Source organism: Chiloscyllium plagiosum, chromosome 25 (genome assembly GCF_004010195.1).
Source record: "Chiloscyllium plagiosum isolate BGI_BamShark_2017 chromosome 25, ASM401019v2, whole genome shotgun sequence".
NCBI lineage: Eukaryota > Metazoa > Chordata > Chondrichthyes > Orectolobiformes > Hemiscylliidae > Chiloscyllium > Chiloscyllium plagiosum.
The window spans coordinates 49,062,424-49,088,980 of NC_057734.1; the positions used below are offsets into that span (position 1 = coordinate 49,062,424).

General features: G+C 45.3%; 1 protein-coding gene across 1 annotated transcript; it reads left to right on the forward strand.

Moving 5' to 3' along the window:
- The first annotated feature begins 1,528 nt into the window (after positions 1 to 1,528).
- Positions 1,529 to 25,304, forward strand: LOC122562861 (serine/threonine-protein phosphatase 4 catalytic subunit). Its single transcript, XM_043716148.1, has 8 exons — positions 1,529 to 1,667; positions 4,096 to 4,147; positions 7,291 to 7,341; positions 8,973 to 9,074; positions 16,340 to 16,513; positions 18,523 to 18,649; positions 22,351 to 22,540; positions 24,953 to 25,304. Exons 1-8 carry the CDS (start codon positions 1,570 to 1,572, stop codon positions 25,080 to 25,082), a joined length of 924 nt encoding a protein of 307 aa, XP_043572083.1. The 5' UTR covers positions 1,529 to 1,569; the 3' UTR covers positions 25,083 to 25,304.
- The last annotated feature ends 1,253 nt before the right edge of the window (positions 25,305 to 26,557 follow it).

Here is a 26,557-nt window from a genome sequence, read left to right on the forward strand (position 1 = left end):
GTCTGGGATCCTAACAGGTGTCACCAGCACTCCCTATATTCCCTTGAACAATGTGGCTTGCTAAGCCCTTTTTAAAAAAAAATTAATTGGTTATGGGGTCGCAGGTTAGGTCTTTGTTTATTGCTCATCCATTTTCATTTCAGAGAGCAGTTAATGTGGGTCTGGAGTCGCATGTAGACTAGACCAGGTAAGGGTGGCAGCTTGAATTCTCTGAAGGGCATGAGTGAACCAGGTGGGTTTGTACAGCAATCAGTGATAGGTTCAGTGAATATTACAGTGACAGCTAGCTTTATATTCCTAATTTATTGAATGTAATTCAGTTGCACCAGTTGCCATGCTGGGGCTTGTACCAATGTCCCCAGATCAACAATCTGGGACTCGAATGATTTGTCCTGTGACTTTGCCACTATGTTGGCATTTCCCTACTTTCCATCACAGCTCATTGTCTCTCAATCTGATGCCATCAGCAGGTTCCCAGGGCACTCCACTGGTGATGTTATGCTGGTCTGAGAACAATCCACTAACCCAACTCTGTCCCCATGCTGTTACTTTACCCTTTTTCACTTCAAATATCTCTACTATTTCTCTAAGTGAGCACTTAACGAATTGCTTGGAAAATCTCAGTAAAACACAATCACTGTCCTTTCCATAAATTGATTAATCAGACATAACTTGTTCTTCAGTAATCTCTGCTGACTCTCTCAAATCTCAAGTCCTCACTAACATTAGTAATCGTGGTCCTGAGGTGTTTGTTAGATTTCTTGCTGTTAGTGTAAAATTAACTGGTCTTCAGTTACCCCAAACCCAATCACAAGATCATAAGATACAGAAACGGGAATAGGCCATTCAGCCCCTCAAGCCTGCTCCAACATTCAATAAGATCATGGCTGAATCAAAATTCCTCCCAGCCATTTTCCTGTATTTTCCTCATAACCCTTGAATCCCTGACTGGTCCAAAATTTATCTCTGCCTTTGTCACTCTCTCCTTGTTTAATGGAGATTTGCTCCTTGATGGATGTTGGTGTGTGCCTCTGTCATCCTGACGCTTGAATTTATATGAAGGTGTAGGGAGACTGATTAGATCCCCTACAGTGTGGAAACAGGCCCTTCAGTCCAACCAGTCCACACCGCCCCGCCGAAGAGTAACCCACCCAGACCCATTTCCCTCTGACTAATGCACCTAACATTATTGGCAATTTAGCATGGCCAATTAACCTGACCTGCACATCTCTTGGACTGTGGGAGGAAACCGGAGCACCCAGAGGAAACCCACACAGACACGGGGAGAATTTGCAAACTCCACACAGACAGTCACCCGAGGATTGAATCGAACCTGGGTTCCTGGCGCTGTGAGGCAACAACTCTGCATGTTCAGGATTGATGTGGATGCAACCTAATCTATTTATCGCATGCTTTCTTGGAAGAGTATGACATCAGGATTTGATTAATCCCACTGTATCAGAGATTTTATTACAAAGCCTTAGGGATGGGGGATTGATTTCTGATGAAGCTGTTTTGTTTTCAGTCTGTTGTGTTGGAAGCCACCTCCCTCCATTTCTATCTGTGACCATGGCTGACACAAGTGACCTGGACCATCAGATAGAGCAGCTAATGCGCTGTGAACTCATCAAAGAAAGTGAAGTGAAAGTGCTGTGCGCCAAAGCCAGGTATGAAATGAACTGGAATTGAGCCCATTGTTGGCAGAGTGGTGGAGAGTGAATTACTCATACACAACTTAAATTCTCCAATGTGGTATAGGAGAAGGATCTGTCTTTGCTTGCAGGAGTTTGAAACATTTCTAATTAAAATGAGTGTTCTATGTTTGTGGATTTTGAAATCTAGGAAGGCATCCTGGTGAAGGATACAAAGATGTGTGTTTGTTTTCAAACTTGCAGTTAGTGGTCAGTTTAATCTCAGAGACCTGCTGCACTGCTGCCTGCAAGGATTCACTGAGTGTAGGAACAGGTGCAGATCCTTAATCCAGTTCTGTCATTCTGTTTGATCACGGCTGCTCTGTTCTGTAACTTTTAACACCCTTGTCTGTCAAAATTCTTGACAATTAGAAAATTCACTTGCCCATTGTGTCAGCTTTCTGGGAGAGAGAGTTTCAGATTTTTCACTTCCATGAGCATACTCACTCTTCAGACCTGGATACTTTGAGGGAACCTCAAACCTCCGGCACATGGTGCTGGGCCTGTTCCCTGTCTATGCTGAGGGGGCTGATCCGAGTTTCGAGAAGCCTGCTCCAGTTAGCCTTCACCTGCAGACTGATGAAGGCAGTCCCTGCTCCTCAGTGACTCGTGCAGAATGATGTCTGAAGGGCAGCAGAGACTGGATGGATTTTGACTGTTGTGGTTTTTCAAAGTTGAACAGCCAATCATTGTCTATTGATCTTGTCAATTTATTTTGCTGGTAATGGAAATGTTTGAGTTCAATTTCTTATGTCTGCATTTTCCAAAAATTGGAAGTTGCAATATCCTTCTTGTTTTCAAATTCCTACTTGGCCTCACCACTCTTCCCCCCCCGCCCCCCTCTCTCTGTAACCTTCAGTCCTGCAACTCTGAGATCTCTCCTGTACTTCAATCTGACCTTCAATTCACCACATTCCATGTGGTCGTCCCTTTGGTTTCCTATGCCTAAATCTCTAGAATTCTCTCCCTAAATTCTTCCTCCTCCGCCGCCTCCTCCTCCTCTTCCCTCACTTTTTTCCTTTTTAAGACACATTTACCACGTAGGTGCTATATCAATGCAAGTTGTTCTAACATTGGCCCTCATTTGAAGTTGCAGTACATCTCTAAGTTCCTTGATGGGCAAAGGACTTTAGCACGTCCCTGAATCTCTTGATAACCACAGCACAGCAGCATTTTCAATATTCTAACAGGCATAGGATTTTAATCTGAGGTGGAAGGGACTCGATTGTTAACCGAATGTTCCAGTATCTAAATAAAGAACTACTGGTATTCCTGGCTGCCACGTGAACTTGGCTATATGGACAAAGAGTTTGGCGTTGGACCCTTAACACTTTTTTAAAAACAATAGTTTAGAAGGTACAGTTTATCAAAAAGATAAGTAGTTGTTTATACAGCTTCAAAAGCCTCCTACAAAAAAATCCTGTACAAACACCTCAGAAAAATCCTATGCCTGCTCGAGTATTGAAAATGCTGCTGTGCTGTACTTACCAAGAGATTCAGGTACTCCTGTGCTTTTCAGCTTTTGAGTCAGTTCCACTGTTCAATTGGATCATGGCTGCTGAACGTCTATCGCATGTTTTCGCATGTGACCGATGTTCAGCAGCCATGACCCAGTGAACGGTGGAACTGACTCAAAGCTGAAAAGCGCACGAGTGCCAATATTTCTAGATGGTCCACTGGTACACTCAGAAAACTCCTGTCCAAGATGCGCAAAAAGTCGTGCTGAGTTGTTTGCTGCTGCCGATTATCCAGAAATAAGAGTTAATCTTGGGGTATTTTCAGGTCACATTTCCCCCAGATGAACTAATGCTTCTAACCCGATGTCAGCCGTCCATCATACCGCAGCGTGATGGAAGCAGTATTAAGAAGACTTTTTTTTGCTCTTTTTAAAAGACATGATCTTGCTATTACTCCTGCCAACCACCAGGAGACTTTTTCAGATGGCCTCACTCAACAGATTGACATGGCGGTGTATTTGAGATGTTTCTCTTTGAGTCCAGCACTGTGCCTCTTTTTGTTTTAAAGAAATGTGGCAGGTTTACTAAAAACTACCCCTTGTGTCCAGGAGATGAGTCTTTGATTGATCAGTGAGTCCCATTTAGTTGCACCCTTTCTTCCATACAAGGTACCAAAATGTCTTTGTACCAGTGTAACCAGAAATGCTGCAAAACCTCCGGCAAAGCACGTGTTTGTTTATAAAGAACCCTTTCAGAAAGATCAAGGAATTGTGCAATCAATTGTTATTTCCCCAGGTACTCTGCAGTGTGAGGGGTCAGTCTGTTCCTTGTGTTTTCAAAAGCATGCGGTATCACAGCCTCCATGATCTAAACTGAGAGTGGTGTTTCAGTACTGACGTTCACTTGTACCATTATCGAAATCTCAAAGCTTGCTTCTTGTTAAACAGGGAAATTCTTGCTGAGGAGAGCAACGTTCAACAAGTAGATTCCCCAGTCACGGTGAGTTTACTTGGTTAAATTCTTACATTAACTCGGAGCTAATGCTGTGCCTTTAACTGCATTCGTTGTAAAGATGCAAGATTTTTTCTTTTTTTTTCAGAAGAAAGGTTCTTGATGTTCTTCTCTGTTTGAAGTTATTTGAGGTGGTGCTACACTGTGTTAGTGAGAGCAACCCCCATCAGGGAAGGGCAGTCAGCCAGAGCTGGGGCATGTCTGCTATCAGAGCATTGGGGCTTAGGAGCATCTGGGATTTTAGTGGATTCCAGGTACTTTCTCTGAGCCCCCTTGCTTCAGCCCCCTGATGATGCAGTTTTTGGCCAGTCCCTCAAATTGAAGTGGACCCAACTTTGACAAATTTGTTTCATAAAAATGGGGGGAAAAAATCCTCAGTGAGGCAATCTTGGATTCTGTTGAAGTTGGGGTTGTAAGAAGCCAGCTTTCCACTTTTGCCTGTGGTGTGTCTGATGCCACTGTGTGCTTGGCATTAATATGATCGAGTTTGCTGATCAAATCGTTCCCCACCTAAACTGACCCTCCATCCTTGCTCTTCCTATAATGGGCTGAATGGCCTCTTCCTGTTATTGTCTCTGTTAAATTGGATTGCACATGTTGTCTTATGTTACAACCATGTATTATCCAAACGGTGGGCAGTAGTGTGCACTTGTGATGGTGTCCTGATGCTAAACTGAGTTGATCTATGGAATGTTACGTAAGTTTGTGTGAATGACTAGGATGTCTGGAACTTGTGATGCTTGACGTCAGCAAGAGTTCCTTCACTACATGGACTGCTGGCATCCAAAAGAGAGAAACTCCCAGCTTCCTGAAGTCAGCCAGCGATGGCTCGTATTTATTCCCCAATGACCCAAGTCGAAGTAAAAGTGTGGTGCTGGAAAAGCACAGCAGGTCAGGTAGCATCTGAGGAGCAGGAGAATTCATGTTTTGGGCATAAACCCTTCATCAGGAGGAAGATTTAGATTTCGATTAGATTAGATTAGATTACAGTGTGGAAACAGGCCCTTCGGCCCAACAAGTCCACACCGACCCGCCGAAACGAAACCCACCCATACCCCTACATTTACCCCTTACCTACCCCTACATTTACCCCTTACCTAACACTACAGGCAATTTAGCATGGCCAATTCACCTGACCTGCACATCTTTGGACTGTGGGAGGAAACCGGAGCACCCGGAGGAAACCCACGCAGACACGGGGAGAATGTGCAAACTCCACACAGTCAGTCGCCTGAGGCGGGAATTGAACCCGAGTCTCTGGCGCTGTGAGGCAGTAGTGCTAACCACTGTGCCACCGTGCTGCCCACCAAGGAAGAGGATGAGAGATAAATAAGGGAGTGGGGGGGAGCTGTGGGTAAGGTAAATGGGATGGTGATTGGTGGATGCAGGTGAGGGGTAATTATGATAGGCCAGGGGGAGTGGATAGATTGGAAGAAGGATGGACCGATCAAGAGGGTGGTGCTGAGTTGGAGGGTTCGATCTGGGGTGAGTTGGTGGGAGGGCAGATTTGGAAACTGGTGAAGTTGATGTTGATCCTCTGTGGTTGTAGGGTCCCGAGGTGGAAGATGTGTTCTTTCTCCACTTGGTGGGTGGCTTGGATTTGGCGGTGAACGTGGCCCCGGACTTGCATGTCCTTAGGGAAGTGGGAGGGGGTGTTGAACTGGTCAGCCACAGAGCGGTGGGATTGTTTGTTGTGTGTGCGTCCCAGAGATATTCCCTGAAATGCTTCCCAAGTTGGTGTCCTGCCTCCCTTATGTAGAGGAGACCTCATTAAGAGAAATGGGCACAGTAAATGTGCATGTGGATGTGCAGGAAAATCTCTGGATGTGAAAAGACCCTTTGGAGTCTTGGGTGGAGGTGAGGGGGCATGCCTATGTCCTAACACCAATGCTTTTCAAAAACCAACTCTGAGCACTGGTTCATGTTAGCACTGCTGCCTCACAGCGCCAGGGACCCAGGTTCGATTCCTGCCTCAGGCAACTGTCTGTGTGGATTCCCTCTGGGTGCTCAGGTTTCCTCCCACAATCCAAAGATGTGCACGCTAAGTGAATTGGCATGCTAAATTGTCCCATTGTGTTCAGGGATGTGTCAGTTAGGTGCATTAGTCAGGCTTAAATGCAGAGTAATAGGTCTGGGTGGGTCACTCTTTGGATGGTCGGTGTGGACTTGTTGGGTCCAAGGGCCTGTTACCTTACTATTGGGAATCTTAATCTAACTCCTGCCAGTCACGAGTAAGGTGAGGTGTGAAGTACACCCATAACCAGTTTCAGAAAGAATATTAGTTCCTCCCCAACTCCCTCAGGAAATTGAGAGCCCCACCAGATTGGGGCTGCCTCTATTGTTTGAGAGATCATGCAGTATTTGTGGTTCTTCCCAATTTGTTTTCAGGGAAACAGAACTACTTAACGATAAATTTAAAAAACAAGTTACTTCCTTGCTAGATAAACAGCCCTTTCAACGTGGAATAGAAACTGAAACAACGGATACTAGAAATCTGAAACAAAACAGAAAATACTGGAAAAGCTCAGCAGGTCTGGCAGCATCTGTGGAGGGAAATCGGAGTTGGAGGTTTGGATCCAGTGACCCTTCCTCAGTACAGCCACACTTGCTGAGCTCCTCAGCAATTTTTGTTTGTTCCTTTTTAAATGTGGTTTCTTTTTGAGTGACAGAAATGTTTCGATTCTTTGGGGAGGATGGTGTGATAGTGTCACTGTACTTACAGTCCAGGGATATGTGGGGGCCCAGGTTCAACTCTCACCACAACAGCTGGCGGAATTAAAAATTGGTTATTGTTTTCAATTCCAGATTTTCTAACGGTGACCATGAAGGTGTATATCATCAGTTGTCATAAAAGTTCATCTGATTCATTAATGATCTCTAGAGAAGGAAATCTGCCATCCTTACCTGATCTGGCCTACGTTTGACTCCAGGACAAAGCCAAATGGCTGACTCTTAAAATGACCCAGCCAGCCACTCAGTTCAAGGGCCATTAGGCTTGGGCTGGACTGAATTTGCCCAACACAGCCCATATCCCATTAAAGAATGAAGAAGGCAAAAAACCCTTGGATGTTTATCCTGAAACAGTCTGTTTGGAAGCATTTATTTTCTAAGCTGGTTGTTTCTCCTTGCAGGTTTGTGGGGACATCCACGGGCAGTTCTATGATCTCAAAGAGCTCTTTAAGGTACGTTCATAACATATTGAGTGTGGTGATTTTTATCTGTTACTGTATTAAGAACACAAAAATACCTGAAGCCTTGTGTCCATCTGTGTTGAGTTTGTGTGTATCCTGCTCACCGCCAGTGTCTCTCAGGGTATCTGAGCATCCATTCACTCTCCTCTGCCTCAGGCTGAGTGAGCCTGCATGAGCTGGTAACTGTCTCTTGTCTACACCTTTTGCAGTAGGATCTTGCAGGTAGAACATAGAACAGTACAGCACAGGAATGGGCTCATGGTGTTGTGCTGAGCATGATACCAAACCAAACTAATCCCTTTTGTCAACCTTTGGTCCATATCCTTCCATTCTTTGCATTTCATTCCCTTAAAAGCCCCTATCGTATCTGCCACCACCACAGCCCCTGGTGTTGTATTCCAGAGTCTTAGCACTCTGTTAAAAAAAGATTTGCCCCCCCCTCTCATCTCCTTTGAACTTTATTCCTCTCACCTTAAATGCATGTCCCCCCCATTATTAGATGTTTTGACTCTGGGGAAAAATATTCTGACCGTCAACCCTATCTATGTGTCTCATAATTTATAGACTTCTGTCAAGTCTCCCCTCCACCACTCCTTTTGTAGGTCGTACCCTCTAATCCAGACAGCAGCCTGGTAAACCTCTTCTGCACCTTCTCCAAACCCTCCACGTCCTTCCTGTAATGTGGTGACCAGAATTGAACACAATTCTCTAAATGTGGCCCAACCAAAGTCTTTTAAAGCTGCAACACGACATCCTGACTCTTGTACTCAGTTCCCCCACCAGTAAAAATAAGCATGCTGTATGCCACTTTACCACCCTATCTACTTGGGTGGCCACTTTCAAGGAGCTTAAACCCGAAGATCCCTCTGTACATAAGCGCTGTTTGGTCCTGCCATTAACTGTATACTTTTCCTTAACATTTGATCTCTCAAAGTGCAGCTCCTCACACTTACCCAGACTATAGTCCATCTGCCATTTGTCTGCCCATGTCCATAAGAACATAAGTAGGAGCAGGAGTAGGCCATCTGGCCCTTCGAGCCTGCTCCGCCACTCAACAAGATCATGGCCTCCAATCCACTTAGCTGTGCTCTCACTGTATCCCTTACTTTTTTGAACAATCAAGGGAATTATCAATTCAGTTCTAAATCTGCTCCCTCTAATCTTGAGGCTGTGCCCTCTTGTCCTAGTTTCACCTGCTAATGGAAACATTCTCTACTTCTATCTTACCTGCTCCCTTCATAATTTTGTTTCTATAAGATTGCCCCTCATTCTTCTGAATTTCTGAATATCCCGCTATGTCATTTGACAATCTTTGACATGATCCGCAACTGCCCTGATTTTTGTTTCGTCTGCAAACTTAGGAAACCACCCGTCTACATTTTGTTCCAAGTTATAACACTACAAATGGCAGAGGTCCCAGAATGGATCCCTGTGAAACGTCACTAATCATGGACCTCCAGCCTAAAAAAAACATCCCTCCACCACTGCCCTCTATCTTCGATGGACAAGCCAGTTCTGGATCTGAGTGGTCGTCATTGTGGCTATTGTAGAGTTTGAGATTAAGCGTGTACATGTTTTGCACAGTCTGCACTGACACTGTCATCTACACTTTGCCCTCGCAGGTTGGAGGTGACATTCCTGAGACCAACTATTTGTTCATGGGAGATTTTGTTGACCGAGGTTTCTACAGTGTGGAGACATTCTTGCTGCTACTGGCGCTGAAGGTGAGATGGAACTGGGTTTGATATTTACTCTCTTTCTCGGCCCCTTGAGCTTACAGTGTCAACTCTGGTAGTCGTAAGCCCTATGAATGTAGACTGCCCTCTGGTAATTGCTTTAAAGCAGCCAGCCAGTTTTTGGACTAAGTTGTTGATGCTGAAGGACATCGTGGCTAAGACTGTACTTGTCCACATGATATTTCCACTAGTCATCCCTGAGCACTGCTATAGAGAACCTGGACTAGGGTCCCCCTCTGTCACCCAAGCTACTTCTGTTGGCTTACTGCAATTTTAGGAGTTTATTTCTGTATGTGATCATGTTCTGTGCATACTCTTTAACTACTCTTTGTGTCGTTTTCACCAGGTTACTTCTATTAACTTGCTGTAATCTTTCTGACTTCTCATTTTCTTCCATATATCGTGTAACTGTACTCCAGGTCACTGGCTGCTGCCAAAATGCCATCTTACCCACAATGGCCATGTCTTGGACAGAGATTGTATTCTGAATTGAAGATGTATAATATCCTTCACTTAGTATCAACGCTGCACATTCCTTCCTAACAGCACTTGTGCTTGTTCCTACACCACAAGGATTGCAGCAATTCAAGAAGGCAGCTCACCACCTTGTCGAACGCAGTTAAGTCATACAGCATTGGAACAGGCTCTTCAGCCCACCATGTCTGTGCAGACCACATGCACCAATCCCATTCACCAATACTTAGTCCCTGGTCTACTGTGCTCTAGCGTTTTAAGAACTCCTTCTAGTGCTTCATAAATGTTGAGAATACTTGCCTCCGCCACCCTCTCAGGTGGTATGTTCCATATTTCAAACAATTTTATTTCTCAGATCTCCTCCGACCCACTTATTCCTTAGCTGAAACTTGCACCCTTTGGTCTTTGATGTGTCTCAGGAAAAGGATTTTCACAATCTATCCTGTCTGTGCCTCTCATAATTTTATATATCTCAACCCTCTCAGCATCCTCTGCTCCATGAAAAAAGTTAGGGATGGACAATAAATGTTGGTCTATGTCCACATAGAATCATAGAATCCCTACAGAGCAGAAAAGAGCCGTTTGGCCTATTGAGTCTTACACCGCCCCTCTGAAGAACATCCCAACCAGACCCAATCCCACTCCCTGTCCCTGTAACCCTTCATTCACAGTGGCTTAACCAATTAACCTGCACAGGTTTGGATTGAGAAGAAACTGGAGCACCCGAAGCAAACTCACGCAGACACTGGGGGAATATGCATACTCCACACAGACAAGGCTGGAATCGAACCTGGGCCCCTGGAGCTGTAAGGCAGCAGTGCTAACCACTGAGCCACCCATATCCCATAAGCTAGGAATGATGATTTTTAAAAAATTATCACTGTTGAATCTGAAGTTGTCTTTTGACAGGGAAACTCGAATCATATTAAAATTGGACTATGTGCATTCCTGTTCCTGATTCTGGACTAATTCAGGCTGCAGTTAGCAACCTGCTACTATGTCACCAACAATCCAGCAGCCGAGAGAAAAACTGGTTTTCTGGCTCAGGTTTGAAGGTGTTGAGGTTTAGGAAGCAGCCCTCTTGGACACTGTCTTTGTGGTGCATGTTAAATCATAGTTCTCTTGCTGGGACAGTACCGTGGGCTTAGTAATGAAATAACTGAAGATGACAGTGTCGATCCCTTGTCTAATTACCACTTGGCTAGTGATCAGCGATGTCGCAGTTGGTCCCAGCTCCCAGTGTGAAGTGAGAGCTTATTATCCCAGGTTTCTGACTCCGATTGTCCATTTAATAACGTGAGCTGAATACAGGTTGTGAGCGTTTGATATGGCCCTGCTGATTGGATGGCTTGCTCGTGTGCATTCTGTCCTAATGGTACAAGACAATGAAAGGCTTTGGCGTCTGTGACATTAGGGAACATGCCCATGGATTCAGTGCCTCAAAGTTAAAAGTAAAATTAGTGGGGAAGCACAAAGTGCTCCACTTAATGGCCTAAGTGAGTAAGTGCAGTCATTACACCTCCAGACAAGCTAGCTTCAGTATTATAGGAGCAACAGATCTACACCAGCCCACCCCTTTTTATCCAGCCCTTAACATATACCTTTTACCTCATTTCTTTCTCTGTTCGGTTGTATCGAATGTGCAATTACTGGCTATTATTCCACACTTAACCTTTGTGAAATACTGCCTCTGCTGCTGAGCTGTAGTGTTTTGTGGATTGTGTATCGGGGATATTGTCCATTCTGTACCACTATCCATTTTCTTCAGACTTGTTGCTGACACTTCACATTTGAAAGCTTCACACTTCAGAGTCTTGTCCAATCACAACAAAAGTCAGTGTTTGACATGTTTATTCAATTAAATATTTTTTGACTAATCTGCAGTTTGGCTGAACATTTGAGAGTATTGCTGCTAGAGTTCCAGCCTTTGCAACTTGTAACTGGTGATGGATGTCCAAGTCAGGGCGCCAATAAATGGGGTCTGGGGAGGGGAATGGTGAGATGTTGGCATCGCCCATGTGCTTGTTCCCCATCTCTGGGTGAGATGCTGTTTTGTATTTGTACTGTGCCCTGAATGATCAATGATGAGTAAGTGGTGCGGAATGATACAATTAGTGGCTTCTTCTGTCACCTGATTGGTAATTGTAAAGAGCCTGATTAGCTAGGTTAGATTTATTACACCTTTTTTGGTAACTGAAAAACCTTCCTCATTGGGTCGGTGCCAGTGACATTGCTGCGCAGTTGTAATATGACTCAGACAATGGATAGCTCTGCTGTACAGACCGTCCTTGCTGTTAGATTGTTGCCATGACCAGTGAATCTCACTGTGCCCACTGCCTTCAGCCAGTAGTGAAGTGAACAATGTTGAATGGACACTTGTATCTGTGACAATGGACATCTCCCACAGACGCTGAATAGAATCATCCAGGTGATAATTTTAACTGCAGACCTTTGCGATGACTTCAGCCTTGTCTTCTGAGGATGGGAACGTTCAGAGCCATCTTTTTAATTACTCAAATGCCCTTCATCATTTAGAATCAAATGTAAGATGGTGAGGGAGCTGTCCTACTCAATTGGCATGTGATCAAAATTATTACCTTGTTTCTCAGTTAGCCATAAGATGTCAACCACCCAACCTCTGGATTGTTGATCCAGAGACATAACCAGTTAGAAGGTAGAACAGTACAGCACAGGCCCACGATGTTGTATCTAAGATCAACCTAATCTACACACCCCTTAATTTACTGCTGTCCATGTACTTGGTCCAGCAGTCACTTAAATGTCCCTAATGTCTCTGACGCTACTACCACCTCTGGCAGTGTATTCCACGTACCTACCACACATTTGCATAACGAACCTACCTCTGACATCTCCCCTATATCTTTCTCCAATCAGCTTAAAATTATGACCCCTCTTGACAGCCATTTCTGTCCTGGGGAAAGTCTCTGGCATCTCTACTCTATCTCTGCCTCTCATTACTTTGGACACCTCTATCAAGTCACCTCTCTTCCTTCTCTCCAGTGTGAAAAGCCCTGGCTCACTTAACCTTTCTTCATAAGCTAAACCCTCCAGTTCAGGCAGCATCCTGGTAAATCTCCTCTGGACCCTCTCTAGAGTTTCCACATCTTTCCTATAATGAGGCGACCAGAACTGGACACTATATTCCAAGTGTGGTCTAACCAGGGTTTTGTAAAGCTGTAGCAAAACCTTGCGGTTCTTAAACTCAATCCCCCTGCTAATAAGGCCTTTTTAACAACCCTATCAACTTGGGTGGCAACTTCGGGGGTTTTATGTACGTGGACCCCAAGATCCCACTGTTCATCCACACTGCCAAGAATCCTGTCTTTAACCCTATATTCAGCATTCAAAATCAACCTTCCTAAATGAATCACTTCACACTTATCCAGGTTGAACTCCATCTGTCACTTCTCAGTCCAGTCTGTCAATGTCATGTTGTAGTCTGCAACAGCCCTCGTCACAAGCTCCAACACCACCGACCTTTGTCATCGGCAAACTTTCTAACCCACCCTCCCACTACTTCATCCAAGTAATTGAGAAGAATTATAAAGCGCAGAGGCCCAAGTACAGATTCTTGCGGGACACCACTGGTCACTGACCTCCAGGTGAAATATTTTTCATCCACGACTATTCACTGTCGTCTTTCAGCCAGCCAATTCTGTTATCCGACAGCTAAATTTCCCTGTATCCCATACCTCCTCACTCTCAATGCACCTACCATATGGATCAAATGCTGTACTGAAATCCATATACACCACATCCACTGCTCGAACTTTGTCAACTTGTCTTGTCACAACCTCAAAGAACTCAAGACTTGTGAAGTATGACCTGTCCCCCTCAAAATCATGCTGACTATCTTTTAATCAAAATTTTTTTCCAAATAGTCATAAATCCTATCTCGGAATCCTTTCCAGTACCTTGCTTACCACAGACATAAGACTGACTGGTGTGTAATTCCCAGGGGTTTCCCTATTCTCTGTCTTGAACAGAGGAGCAACATTTTCCTCCCTTCAATCAGCCGGTATTACTCCCGTGGAGACTGAGGATGCAAAGATCATCACCAGAGACGCAGCAATCTCATTCCTCACTTCCTGTGGTAACCTTGGATATATCTAGCTTGGCCCTGGGGATTTATCTATCTTGATGCTTCCCAGAATTCCCAGCACATCCACTTCCTTTAATATCAATCTGTTCAAGCCTATTAACCTGGTCCACGGTGTTCTCACTATCAACAAGGTCCCTCTCTCTAGTCAATACTGAAGCAAAAAAACTCATTTAGGGCCTCCCCGACCTCTTCAGACTCCAGGCACAGCTTCCCTCCACTATCCCTGATGGGCCCTACCCTGTCTCTAATCATTCTCTTCGTCATGTATGTGTAGAACTCCTTTGGTTTTTCCCTAATCCTTCCTGCCAAGCCTTTTTCGTGCCCCCTCCTAGCTCTCCTCAGTCCATTTTTGGGTTCTTTCCTAGCTACCCTGTAATCCTCTAAATCTGTACCAGAGCCTTGCTACCTCAACCTTAAGTAAGCTTCCTCTTGTCATCTAAGGCTCCTTCACCTTACCATTCCTTGCTTTTCTCAGTGGGACAAAGTTATCCAACACTCGCCACAAGTGCTCCTTAAACATTCGTTGTGCCTTTCCTGTAGAACAATTGTTCCCAATTTATACTCCACAGCTCCTGTCTAATAGCAGTATAATTTCCCCTTTCCCAATTAAATACCTTCCCATACTGTCTGTTCCCATCCCTCTCCATGGTTGTGGTCAAGGTGAGACAGTTGTGGTCACTGTCACCAAAATGCTTTCCAACCGAGAGGTCCGACACCTGGCCTGGCTCATTGCCGAGCACCAAATCCAATATGGCCTCCCCCTACTCGGCCTATCTACATATTGAGTCAGGAATCCTTCTTGGAAACACCTGACAAAATCGGCTCCATCCAGACCATCTGCACTGAGGAGGTTCCCATCAATATTGGGGAAGTTGAAGTCACCCATAACACAAACTCTGTTACATCTGCACCTTTCCAAGATTGGTCCAATCTGTTCTTCCATCTCTCTGCTGCTATTGGGGGGGAATCTATAAAAGCACCCAATAAAGTGACTGCCCCTTTTTGTTACTGACTTCCACCCACACTGACTCAGTAGACAAGCCCTCTTCAACAAGCCCCTTTTCTGCAGCTGTGATGCGCTCTCTAACTAACAATGCTACTCTCTCTCCCTCTTTTACCCCTCTCCCTGTTCTTTTTAAAAGACCTAAACCCTGGAACATCCAGCAACCATTCCTGTCCCTGTGAAATCAGTGTCTCCATTATGGCCACAACATCATATTTCCAAGTACTGATCCATGCTCTAAGTTCATCAGTCTTATTCCTGACACTCCTTGCATGAAACAGACACACTTTAACCCATCCCTTTGCCCTGTCAACTGTGTATCTTTCCTGACAGATTCTCTGCATTCTATTTCTACCCATTCAACAACTGCCCTTTCCTCTGATCTCTGGCTCTGGTTCCCATCCCCCTGTCCAATTAGTCTAAACCCTCCCAAAGTGCTCTAGCAAATCCCCCACCCAGGACATTGGTGCCCCTCCAGTTTAGGTGCAACCCATCCTTCACGTACAGGTCCTACCTTGCCAGAAGGTGCTGCAGTGATCTACGTATCTGTAGCCCTCCCTCCTGCACCAACCCTGTAGCCATGTGTTTAGCTGCACTCTCTCCCTGTTCCTCACCTCACTAGCACGTGGCACTGGCAGTAATCCTGAGGTTACTACTCTGCTCGTCCTGCTTCTTAGCTTCCACCCTAACTCCCTGAAATCACTTTGTGTATCCTCACCCCTTTTCCTCGCTATGTCATTGGTGTCAATGTGCACTAGGACTTCTGGCTGCTCACCCTTCCCCTTCAGAATCCTATAGACTCGATCAGAGACATCCCAGATTCTGGCACCTGGGAGGCAATATACCTTCTAGGAGTCCTATTCGCGACCACAGAATCTCCTGTCCATTCCTCCTAACTATAGAGCCCCCCTAACACCAGCACTTTTCTATCCCCTCCCCCTTCCCTTCTGAGCCACAAAGCCAGGCTCCATGCCAGACACCTGGCCACTGTGGCTTTCCTCTCGTTGGCTGCCCCCCACAATAGTATCCAAAATTATTAAGGGGAATGGCCACAGGAGATCCCTGCACTGTCTGCCTATTCTCTTTCCATCTCCTGACTGTAACCCTGTACCTGAGGTCCCTGTAACTCCACTCATATTCCCTCCGTCTCCTGAATGACCTGATGTTCATCCAGCTCCAGTTCACGAACGCAGTTTGAGGAGCTGGCGTTGGGTGCACTTGCCGCAGATGACGTCAGCAAGTGGGGACCCTTGCCTCCCACATTCTACAGGAGGAACATTCAACTGCCCTAACATGCATTCCCAGTGTTCTGAATTCCCAACGAGACGATTGAGAAAATTACAAACCTTACTGAATCCGTGCACAGAACCTTTTTTTTTGCTTGGAGGAGGAGGAGGATGGGTGGGAGACACCGCTCTCGTAGTGTTTTGGATAAAGTAACCATCCAAATATATTACCTCATTTACCCTGCCGTCCTGTGTCCACTCCTGCTCAGTGTGCTCTCCACCTATTCACGAGATAAAGGATTAATTTACCTTCCCAGCAGCCCCCGGTCCTCACTCTCACCGTCCTGCTGCTGCAAAAATGATCTAGCTCCAAAAGAAACCCTTCCCTTTTCATTTCTCTTGGCTAAGCTGGCTCTCTCTGTGACAGGTTCGCTATCCGGACAGGATCACGTTGATCCGGGGTAACCACGAAAGCCGGCAGATTACTCAGGTCTATGGCTTCTATGATGAGTGTCTGCGTAAATATGGATCGATTACAGTGTGGAGGTACTGTACGGAGATCTTCGACTACCTTAGTCTCTCTGCTGTTGTGGATGGAAAGGTAACCCATGAAAGACGTTGTGTGTTCAATTTGTTTATCGTGTGTTTCTGTCTCCCTATCATTTTCATCATAGAATGGGAGTGATAAGGATGATCCTCTGAGTTAAAGTTCTGAAGGGATTGCAAACTGGGGTATCTGACGGCAGAAATGAACTGGTCTGGTCTGAGTTGTGAGCCTTGGATAACGTAGGTGTAAGTAGGTTATCAGAATTGTGAGCACATATATTTGATGGTCAGGTACCAAATTATTGAACCTCCAAGGTCTCGAGTGAATTTGCTGCTGTCTGTGATGTGCTATTGTCTGCTTGGAAAGTAATGACACACTGAATTACGAACAGAGAGGACTGGATAAACTCAGCTGGTCTGGCAGCCAATGTGAAGAGGTGACCTACTGTTCATTGCCATGTGCATAGGCATCCAGTAGCATCAACTCTTTCGTATGCTTTTCCATCCTCTCTTGTGACCTTGAGATTTGATCTGTCCAATATCCCTTTTCCCAACACCCCCGGGGGCGCCTCACCTCACTTCAAAGTGAACAACGTGCCATACTCTTGCTTCTGACCTCTCCGTTAACTCTCACCTTTAATACCTGAGACACTGGTTCCATTCTCTCCCCAGTAGATTGATTTGAAAATCCCTTCCCTCTTTCAGCTCAGTGCCCAGCCTCCTCTACCCCTCCACTTTATCTTTGCCCTATCTTGTACCCCTCAGTTCTCCTGACCAGGGCTGTGTGTAGGATCTGGTGCTTGGCCCAGCTCAACCTTGCTCTGAAACTCCCCTTTGTAATCCCATCCATCTTTTTATCACACTCCTCTGGACCCTCAGTGCATGACACAATTTAGTTTGATGTATTGTCATGTGTACCTAAGTACAGTGTTTATAAAAAAAAATCTCTCAACGCCAGGTTATAGTCCAACAGGTTTAATCGGAAGCACTAGCTTCCGGAGATGAAGGAGCAGTGTTCCGAAAGCTAGTGCTTCCAATTAAACCTGTTGGACTATAACCTGTGGTGTTGTCATTTTTAACTTTGTCCACCCCAGTCCAACATCGGAATCTCCAAATCCGAAATACAGTGAAAAGCTTTGTTTGTGAACAGTACAGGCAGATCATAGTAAACAAGGAGATACAGATCATAGGGTGGAAACAAACGTAGAGTAAGGCATGCAGGTTACACTGCAGAGGACGTGCGCTCAGCAACATCAACATCATTTGAAATTAGACTCCACTCATCAGTCTAATACTGGCAGGGAAGAAGCTGTTCTTAAACCTGTTGGTACTTGTGTTCAAGCTTCTGTATCTCCTGCCTGTGGAAGAAGTTGTAGGAGACCATTACCAGGGTGCAAGGGTCGTTGCTGCAGAAACGCTGCCAAAGACAATGAGCCGTGTAAATGGAGTCCACGTTTGGAAGGTTGGCCACCATGATGGTCTGGAATGTAGTTTCTTACGGTGCTGGGCAGAGCAGTTGCCCCACCAAGCCATTATGCCCTCAGATAATATGCTCTCAATGGTGCATCTGTAAAAGCTGTTAGTGTCCTTCTGACCATGCCAAACTTCCTGAGCCTCCTGAAGAAGAAGAGACCTTGTTGTGCCGCCTTGACTGTCACATCTACGTGGGAAGTCCAGAATCGGTCGCCAGTTCGAAAATCTTGACACAGGCAAGCCTCTCAACTCCCAGTCCATTAATTTAGAAGGGGCTGGGGGTGGTATTCTCCTCCTCTCTCTCTCTCTCTGAAGTCAATGATTGGTTCTTTAGTTTTGCCCACATTGAGAGATGACGTTATTGTTGCACCATGTACCCAGCCCTGTATTCTGACTCCTCCTCATGCCCTGAGTGAGAGAAATGGGTCAGGTGAATGATAGAGTGGGCCTGAGATGCTCCATTTCTACACACAGCCAACGCTATACACCCCCATGTCCTACCAGGTTTAAGTAGATTGACTGAAAACTAAATTAATCACTCAATGTTTACTTTCACTTTTAAGCAATGTATTTTCTTGTCATCTCTTGTAGATCTTCTGTGTTCATGGTGGCCTCTCTCCATCTATCCAGACTCTGGATCAGATCAGAACAATTGACAGGAAGCAGGAGGTGCCCCATGATGGTCCAATGTGTGATCTCCTCTGGTCTGACCCAGAAGGTAAATCCTGGAAATGCTTTTCGATAAAGTTAAAGTTAGTTTTACCCCAGCTGCCCTTGAAAGTGAGTACTTACTGGTCGGTTACAGAGCCACCAAACGGCCATGGAGTTGAGTCTAAATGAGGCTATTCATTGTCTGATTCGACCCTCTCTCTCTCGAGTGCATAGCCTTTCCTGAGCCAGGGTCATTGGAATGTAAATGGGCGCTCAAGCCGAAATTGATTTTTAAGTTCTCTTCCTGTCTATTTTGATCACATTGGTAATGTGAGGTGAGGCAGGAAGCTGCTGATCTCTCCAGGTAAATTGTGTCCATGTGGGGTGGGGACTGAGAAGGAGATATCCATCCTGCATCCCATCTCCCCATCAGTGACCCACTTTCCCCCAGTCCTGTCTGATTCCCGTGTCAATGTTGGTGTGTCTGTCTGTGTGTCTGTCTGTGTGTCTGTCTGTGTGTCTGTCTGTGTGTCTGTCTGTGTGTCTGTCTGTGTGTCTGTCTGTGTGTCTGTCTGTGTGTCTGTCTGTGTGTCTGTCTGTGTGTCTGTCTGTGTGTCTGTCTGTGTGTCTGTCTGTGTGTCTGTCTGTGTGTCTGTCTGTGTGTCTGTCTGTGTGTCTGTCTGTGTGTCTGTCTGTGTGTCTGTCTGTGTGTCTGTCTGTGTGTCTGTCTGTGTGTCTGTCTGTGTGTCTGTCTGTGTGTCTGTCTGTGTGTCTGTCTGTGTGTCTGTCTGTGTGTCTGTCTGTGTGTCTGTCTGTGTGTCTGTCTGTGTGTCTGTCTGTGTGTCTGTCTGTGTGTCTGTCTGTGTGTCTGTTGTCTGTGTGTGTCTGTGTGTGTCTGTGTGTGTCTGTCTGTGTCGCGAGCGCACGTGCAGCTGTCTGGAACTGTACCCACTCTGTTTCCTGTCTTCACAGTCTCCAGTCTTCTGTTGCCTACCCATGTATACAACCTTCTGAAGGATCTTTGAGAGCAAATCCAAAACCATTCTGCTTCCCATCTTCTATCCATTTGCCATGTATAGTTCATTCTGTTGTTTCAAACACCTGCCCAATGCTCCCTTGAAAAAATGCTGCGGTCTTTAGTTCAATCACTCCCTGGAGTAAAATGGTTCATGCTGCAGCTGCCCTGTGTTTCACTAGAGTTGTAGGAACCCCCCCACCCTACTCTGAATACCAGGTTAACATTGTTTCTTGCTAACTTCCAACAAGAGGAAATAGACTTGCCCTTTGGCTTGATTACAATGGTTCCTGCAATATTTAAACCAAAACTTTCACTCACGCTCTTGTGCTTCAACTCTGCCTCTCTATCACTAACCCTATCCCCCTCATTACTAAACTTTCCCCACTCTTGCTATCACCTTGGTCTGTTTTCACTGTAAACTCTCCATGACCCTCTCTAAAACAAAGTTTTCAATCAATTGTGCTGTGACCAAAGTTCTTTGTATAAAATCATCCCAATTCTTCAGTTTTTAAAGGGGAAGTGATGGCCTCGTATACTATCGCTAGAATATTATTAATCCAGAGACCCAGGTTACAATCCTGTCATGGCAGATTTGGAATTCAAATTGTGCTAAAACAAAATCCAGGATCTTTTCAAATTAAACCAATTGTTAGAAAAACTCCTCTGATTCAGCAGTACCCTTTAGGGAAGGAAATCTCCCATCCTTACCTAGTCTGGCCCATGTGACACCAGCCTCACAGCAATGTGGTTGATTCTCAACTGCTCTCTGGGCAATTAAGGATGGGCAATAAATGCTACCTAGCCAGTGATGTCCACATCTGGTGAATGAACTTTTTAAAAAAAAAATTGTAATTAAAATGAAATTAGAGAGTCGTACAGCACAGAAACAGACTCTTCATTTAACTCTCCCTGACTGAGGTGTTGGGTGCATTAGTCGAAGAAATGGGACTGGGTTACTCTTCGGAGGGTCAGTGTGGACTTGTTGGGCCAAAGGGCCTGTTTCCACACTGTAGGGAATCTAATCTAATCTAAACTAAATTAGTCTGATTTGCTTGTGCTCATGACCATATCTACTCTGGGGAGAAAGTGAGGACTGCAGATGCTGGCGATCAGAGCTGAAAATGTGTTGCTGGAAAAGCGCAGCAGGTCAGGCAGCATCCAGGGAACAGGAGAATCGACGTTTCGGGCATAAGCCCTTCTTCAGGCTTATGCCCAAAACGTCGATTCTCCTGTTCCCTGGATGCTGCCTGACCTGCGCTTTTCCAGCAACACATTTTCATATCTACTCTGGTCAAATTATGGACTTGACCTTGGGGGTTCTCTGTTGAACTACACTTGCCAGCATCTTTCCATCGTGTGTGTACTTCTCGTCCTTGTTTTTGTCAAATATGCAACACTCCGTACTTCCCCATGTTAAGGTGTATCTGCCAGGTGTCTGCCTGAATGCCCATGTATCTGCCTTGCTGAGGTCACTTGCCTCCTGATCAATGAAGGGACAGACACTTGACCTGCACGATAGGTTAGGCAGCATCCATCAAGGTAATGTTAATCAGTTCATGGTTCAGTAGTTTAGTCTCTCATTCCAACCCTTGACAGCAGGGCAGAGCAAGTGGTAATGTTTGTCCTTTCTGGCTTTGTAAACCAGGTCGGGAGGGTGGCCGGTACTGTGGACAGTTTGATCATCAGTTCCTGACCACCATTCCACAATTTGTACTTCAACATTTTAATTGGCTGTATTGACTATCACCTGATGAAGGAGCGTCGCTCGGAAAGCTAGTGTGCTTCCAATTAAACCTGTTGGACGTTGTGTGATTTTTAACTTTGTACACCCCAGTCCAACACCGGCATCTCCGAATCTTGATTATGCTAAACAGGTTAACCAATAGAGAGCAGCAGAGTCTAAAGATTCCTACTTTTCAGTTTCATCCTTGATTTTCCTGCCTGCTTTAAGGGTTTATACTCAATTGCATTGGATTTCATCTGTTTAATTACATCCTGAACACTAACATGCACAAAGTGTGCACAGTGGATGTATTTTTGAGGCTACTGCCTATTGATGGACTCTTACAGGAGCCTGCTGTCAGCTTCCGATCACACTCATTACCTAATTGTGACAAACCAGTCCCCAGCCCCTCCTGGGGAGGCTGTAAGGCCTCTCTGAATCCTGCTCTGTCACTGAAGGACATGCCATGACCAAGCAACATGGGCAGGTCCTCTGCTCAATCCCACGTGTAAACAGCAACTGATCAACTCTCTTTGAAAATTGTTTCAGTCAGTCCATGTGATGGTGCTGGGTGGGTTGAGGGTGAGAAAGCAGACTTCTGTACTGCTGTTATTTTGTTTGGTATTGCACAGAATTAACAGCATTGGGACTCTGCACAAACCTCCTGACACCACCACACTCTATCACCATTGTCTGCTACTCCTTTCCCCTTTTTGCACTTGGCCTCCTGTCCATCCATGCTCTTCATTGAACTGCTCCATGTTGTAGCAAGTTACACATCCTCAAACTCTGTGGGTAATGAAGTTTCTCCTAAGTTTCCTACAGAGACTGTCTTTCTATGTTTCTAGTTCAAAGATGCTACCATGTCACATGGCAGTGAACTGGGCATTCTGCCATGGTATGGTGCTGCCAATGGTCATTGCAGCCTTTAAACCAGTATTTCTCTTTGACCAGCCTTGGGCATAGCCTTGCCTTTGTTTGAATCTTCAAGCTGACAGCTGATCTTTGTCTTACGTTTTTTTTTCAGATACCACCGGCTGGGGCATCAGTCCTCGAGGAGCTGGCTACCTCTTTGGCAGTGATGTTGTTGCCCACTTCAATGCTGCCAACAGCATAGATCTGATTTGCCGTGCCCACCAGCTGGTGATGGAGGGTTATAAGTGGCACTTCAATGAGACCGTGCTAACTGTTTGGTCAGCCCCCAATTACTGCTACAGGTGAGTGCTCACTAAGTACACGGTTCGTGTGTCTGATGGTTTCCTCTTCTCTGGATTATAGTTTTAATAAAACAATTCAACAGGCACTGGCTGCCTGCTGGAACAAAACAGAAACTGCTTCCATTTATTGATTTCCCTGCTCGTGAGGTTATTTCAGTGTCGAGTAGGGTACTGTTCTACTGTGCACCCACAGCAAAGGCTGCATTTGGATATCGTCTTTCAAATGGGATGTTAAATTGAAGCTCCGTCAAACCCCCTCGTGTAGCTGTCTGCGTTCCCTTGTCAGTCTTTGATGAGCAGGGCAGCCCTCTGCCGAAACGTCGATTCTCCTGCTCCTTTGATGCTGCCTGACCTGCTGCGCTTTTCCAGCAACATATTTTTGGTCTGGCCAAACTTTATCCCTCAACTAACATGGTCCTATTGCTTTTGGGACCTTTGTGTGTAAATTTAGTCTGCGATTCCTTCATTGCCCTGGTGACTACATGCCAACAGTTCTTTGTACCCCTGGGTAAGAGGAGTCTGAAAGTAATTAACCCACTGATGTGATTTGCAAAAGGTTGATCTTCATTGGGGATATGGAGTTATCAGTCAGAAGGGACAAAGGGAAGTTGAGGCAGTTGAAACACTTTGAAACAATGGGATCAAGCTATAAGGCCAGCTGGATAGTATTTTGAGAAAGGAATGGGTGAAGGTATGTTGGAACCCATATCCTTTGGCTGATTGTCCACCAGCACTGTTCAGTGTTCCTTGACCCAGCCAGCGAGCAACATTGGAAGCATCAGTTTCGTAGAGCACATACTGATCAGTAATCGCACCTCACCCTACCCCCATCCCGGACAGGCACACCTGAGCTACTGGTCCTGTCTACTGCCTGGAGAGGTGCAGTCAGGTTCATTGGCTTTGACGTACTGGTTTACAAATCCACACTGGCTGTCTCTGAGTTTTTAAGTCACTCTATCCTCAGTTAGAAACTCCAGTCTTATTCCAGTAACTGATGTTAAACTAACTGGTCCTTAGTTATCTGATTTTCCTCCTCCCTATTGTTAAATAGCAGAGTGACACGTGCAGTTTTCAAAACTAACTGAACAGTTACAGAATTGAAAGAAAGATTATAGTTAGTGCAGTTAGCAATGTTCCTTCCTGTTCATCTCTTAAACCCAGAGGTGGAATCCATCTTGGGGAATTGTCACTCCTCAGTGTCACTTTTATCTTTGCTTGTGTTAATTTTGGTGAGTTCCAGTCAATGATCCAATGTTTAGGGGTTATCTCAAAGTCCAGCATGTTTCCCCCTTCCTGTGCTCTAAGTACAAATGCTAAGTTTTCATTGTCTGTCATTTTCCTTATTTATTTGACAACCTCACCATTCAGTTTTTAAATACTTATTACCCACGAGTGACGTTTCATCCTGAATACAGTTGCAAAACTTACCCTTTGATTTTAATATCTCTTGCAGAGTTACTTGTCACTGTGCCTTTGCTCTTACTATCATCTGATCTATCATCCGATGTCCTTTCTATCTCTTCCATTCACCAGCATTTGTGCTATGTTGTTTTTATATACTTGTCTTTTTTTGGTTTTGTTATCCCTACCTCTTTAACCACTTACTGCTAAGAATAACTAGTTCAGTGTCACTTTAAGTCTGAGAGTAGATTCTCCTGATTCAGAAGCTAGAAAACCAGAAGTCTATCACCAGTTAAGTAGAGTGCTAAGTTATGTTGCAGTCCAGAATCTCTGTGTTGAAGAAAAACAGACGTTTATCAAAGCTTTTGTACACACCAGGACAGCTCTCTTTAAGGAGAAAAACTGACATGTTTGTACTGAGGCAAGTGCTGATTAGTTGGCAATTGAATGTTGCATTGTAGAGATGTTGCCATTGGTGAATGCATCAGTTAATGAGGGCTGACAGTTAACTGCCAATCTTAATTTAAACTTAAAACAAGGACTCTGGTCAAGGCATTGCCCTGAGGAACGAGCTAAAAATGGGTGTCACTCATTAACTTAAGTTGAAACAGGGTATGTTTTTCTCCACCTGTGAAGAGCAGACTCCTGTATATTTCTAGATCAGAGTGGTGCTGGTAAAGCACAGCAGGCCAGGCAGCATCTGAGGAGCAGGAAAATTGACAGTTCGGGCAAAAGCCCTTCTGCCCGAAACATCGATTTTCCTGCTCCTCTGATTATGCCTGGCCTGCTGTGCTTTTCCAGCACCACTCTGATCTCAACTCTGATTTCCAGCATCTGCAGTCCTCACTTTTGCCCTGTATATTTCTGTATGTAGCTTCAGAGCGAGCAAGTACACCATACTGTGAGCTCAATGAACAGTCCATGAAGTGTTTAACATTGAACATCCTCTAGTGTTCTATTTCCCTGACTGCTCGGTGTCTGATTTGAATCTTGCCCCCTGTGTTTGCCCAGGTGTGGAAACGTCGCAGCCATACTTGAATTGGACGAACATTTGGAGAAGGAATTTACAATTTTTGAAGCTGCCCCTCAAGAATCGCGAGGGGTGTCGGCCAAAAAGACAGTTGCTGACTACTTCCTCTGAAGGACGGCCCCTCCTCTCACCACCCCCACCTCCACCCATTCCAAACCTCTGCCTGAAACCTCTGTATAAACCCTGAGCCTGCCGAAGAATTCTGTGGAGGGAAGGGCGACGAAAGTGTATGGTATTTTCAAACTCTACGTACATTCCTGAAGGCATGCACTCGCCAACCTGACTCTGAAGGATTGCCATATCTGTATGGGACAGCAGTGAGCTCGAGCTCTTCCTTATTTTATTCCCTGAAGAATGTGTATGCCTCTTCGAGCTGACAGCAGTGCTGTGGAAAGGATGTGTTCAGCTGGGATAAAAACAGAATTGGCACTTTTTGTTACCAAGAATTTTTAAGATTTCATTTTTTAAAAAAAAAAGTCACTAAGAGAATTTCTTTGTGTGCCACGATCCTAGAATTTTTACCCCTGCCTCCCCCAATGTGTGTACACGTGATATTAATAACTGAGTTTTATTTTTACAGTCAGGACTAACCAGTTTTAACAATAACAGTAGCTAAACCTTGTCCAGAAATGCCTGCCTGAAATTGTTTAACTGGGTAGGGAAGTCTCATGGGGTCTTAATGTGCTTGTGTTGTGATTCCACCTGGTTTGATGGTGATGGAAGAGTTTTGGATTTTGTACAAAACTGTCTGCAGGGGTCAGGTGGCATCGTGTCACCTGAGGCTGCCTGTGATTTGACCCTGATCAGACATTTCTCCCTCTGCAGCCTGGCATGATGTGTGGTGATGCTGCCCCCCCCCCCCCCCCCCCCTGTTGTACATCATGTGCGTTGTACACCAGTTCTGACTGGTCAAGCCTAGCCCAACCTGCCATGGGGAAAAGGCCAGTTGCATCTGGTGCATTTAAAGCACAAAATGTTTGAGACTGGTGCCCCGCAATCTGATGGCCTGGTTACTTCCTGCAGAGACCAGGATGCTAGTGACTGTCTGTCTGTGTGGAAACCAGGTGCAGCTCCAGTTTGGACCCTGCTGGTTAGTGCTGAAACTCTTGTCCTGGTGAGGGGTATGACCTCCGAGAATGCTTCCATTGCCTGGAAAGCCACACTGAGTCGATCAACCTTGCTGGAGGGAAGGAGAGGGGCAGACTTAACGAGCAGTCAGTTTGCCTGATACAGCTTCATACAGGGGCTTGAGTAGGCGTCAGGCAGCAGCCAGAGAGGATCTTCCTCTAGGCTGGGTCAGGACATTGCTGGTTTGTCACTAGGTAAAACCATGCATCGTATCAGCACACCTGTTCCCCCTTCGCCCTTAAAGCTACATTCGACAGCAAACCCAGTTCCCAATCTGAAATTGTGTGTCCAGAAACTAGCCAAGCAGGAACCGAGCTGCCCAGAAATAACCCTTCCAATCAGAATTATTCTGTATCCAATCATTTTGACCTCCTAACCCAAACTATTGAAATGTGTTTGAACTCCATCACTGCCCTGTGCAGCTCCTGAGCTGTGTCCTCTGGTAAGACAACTTGAGC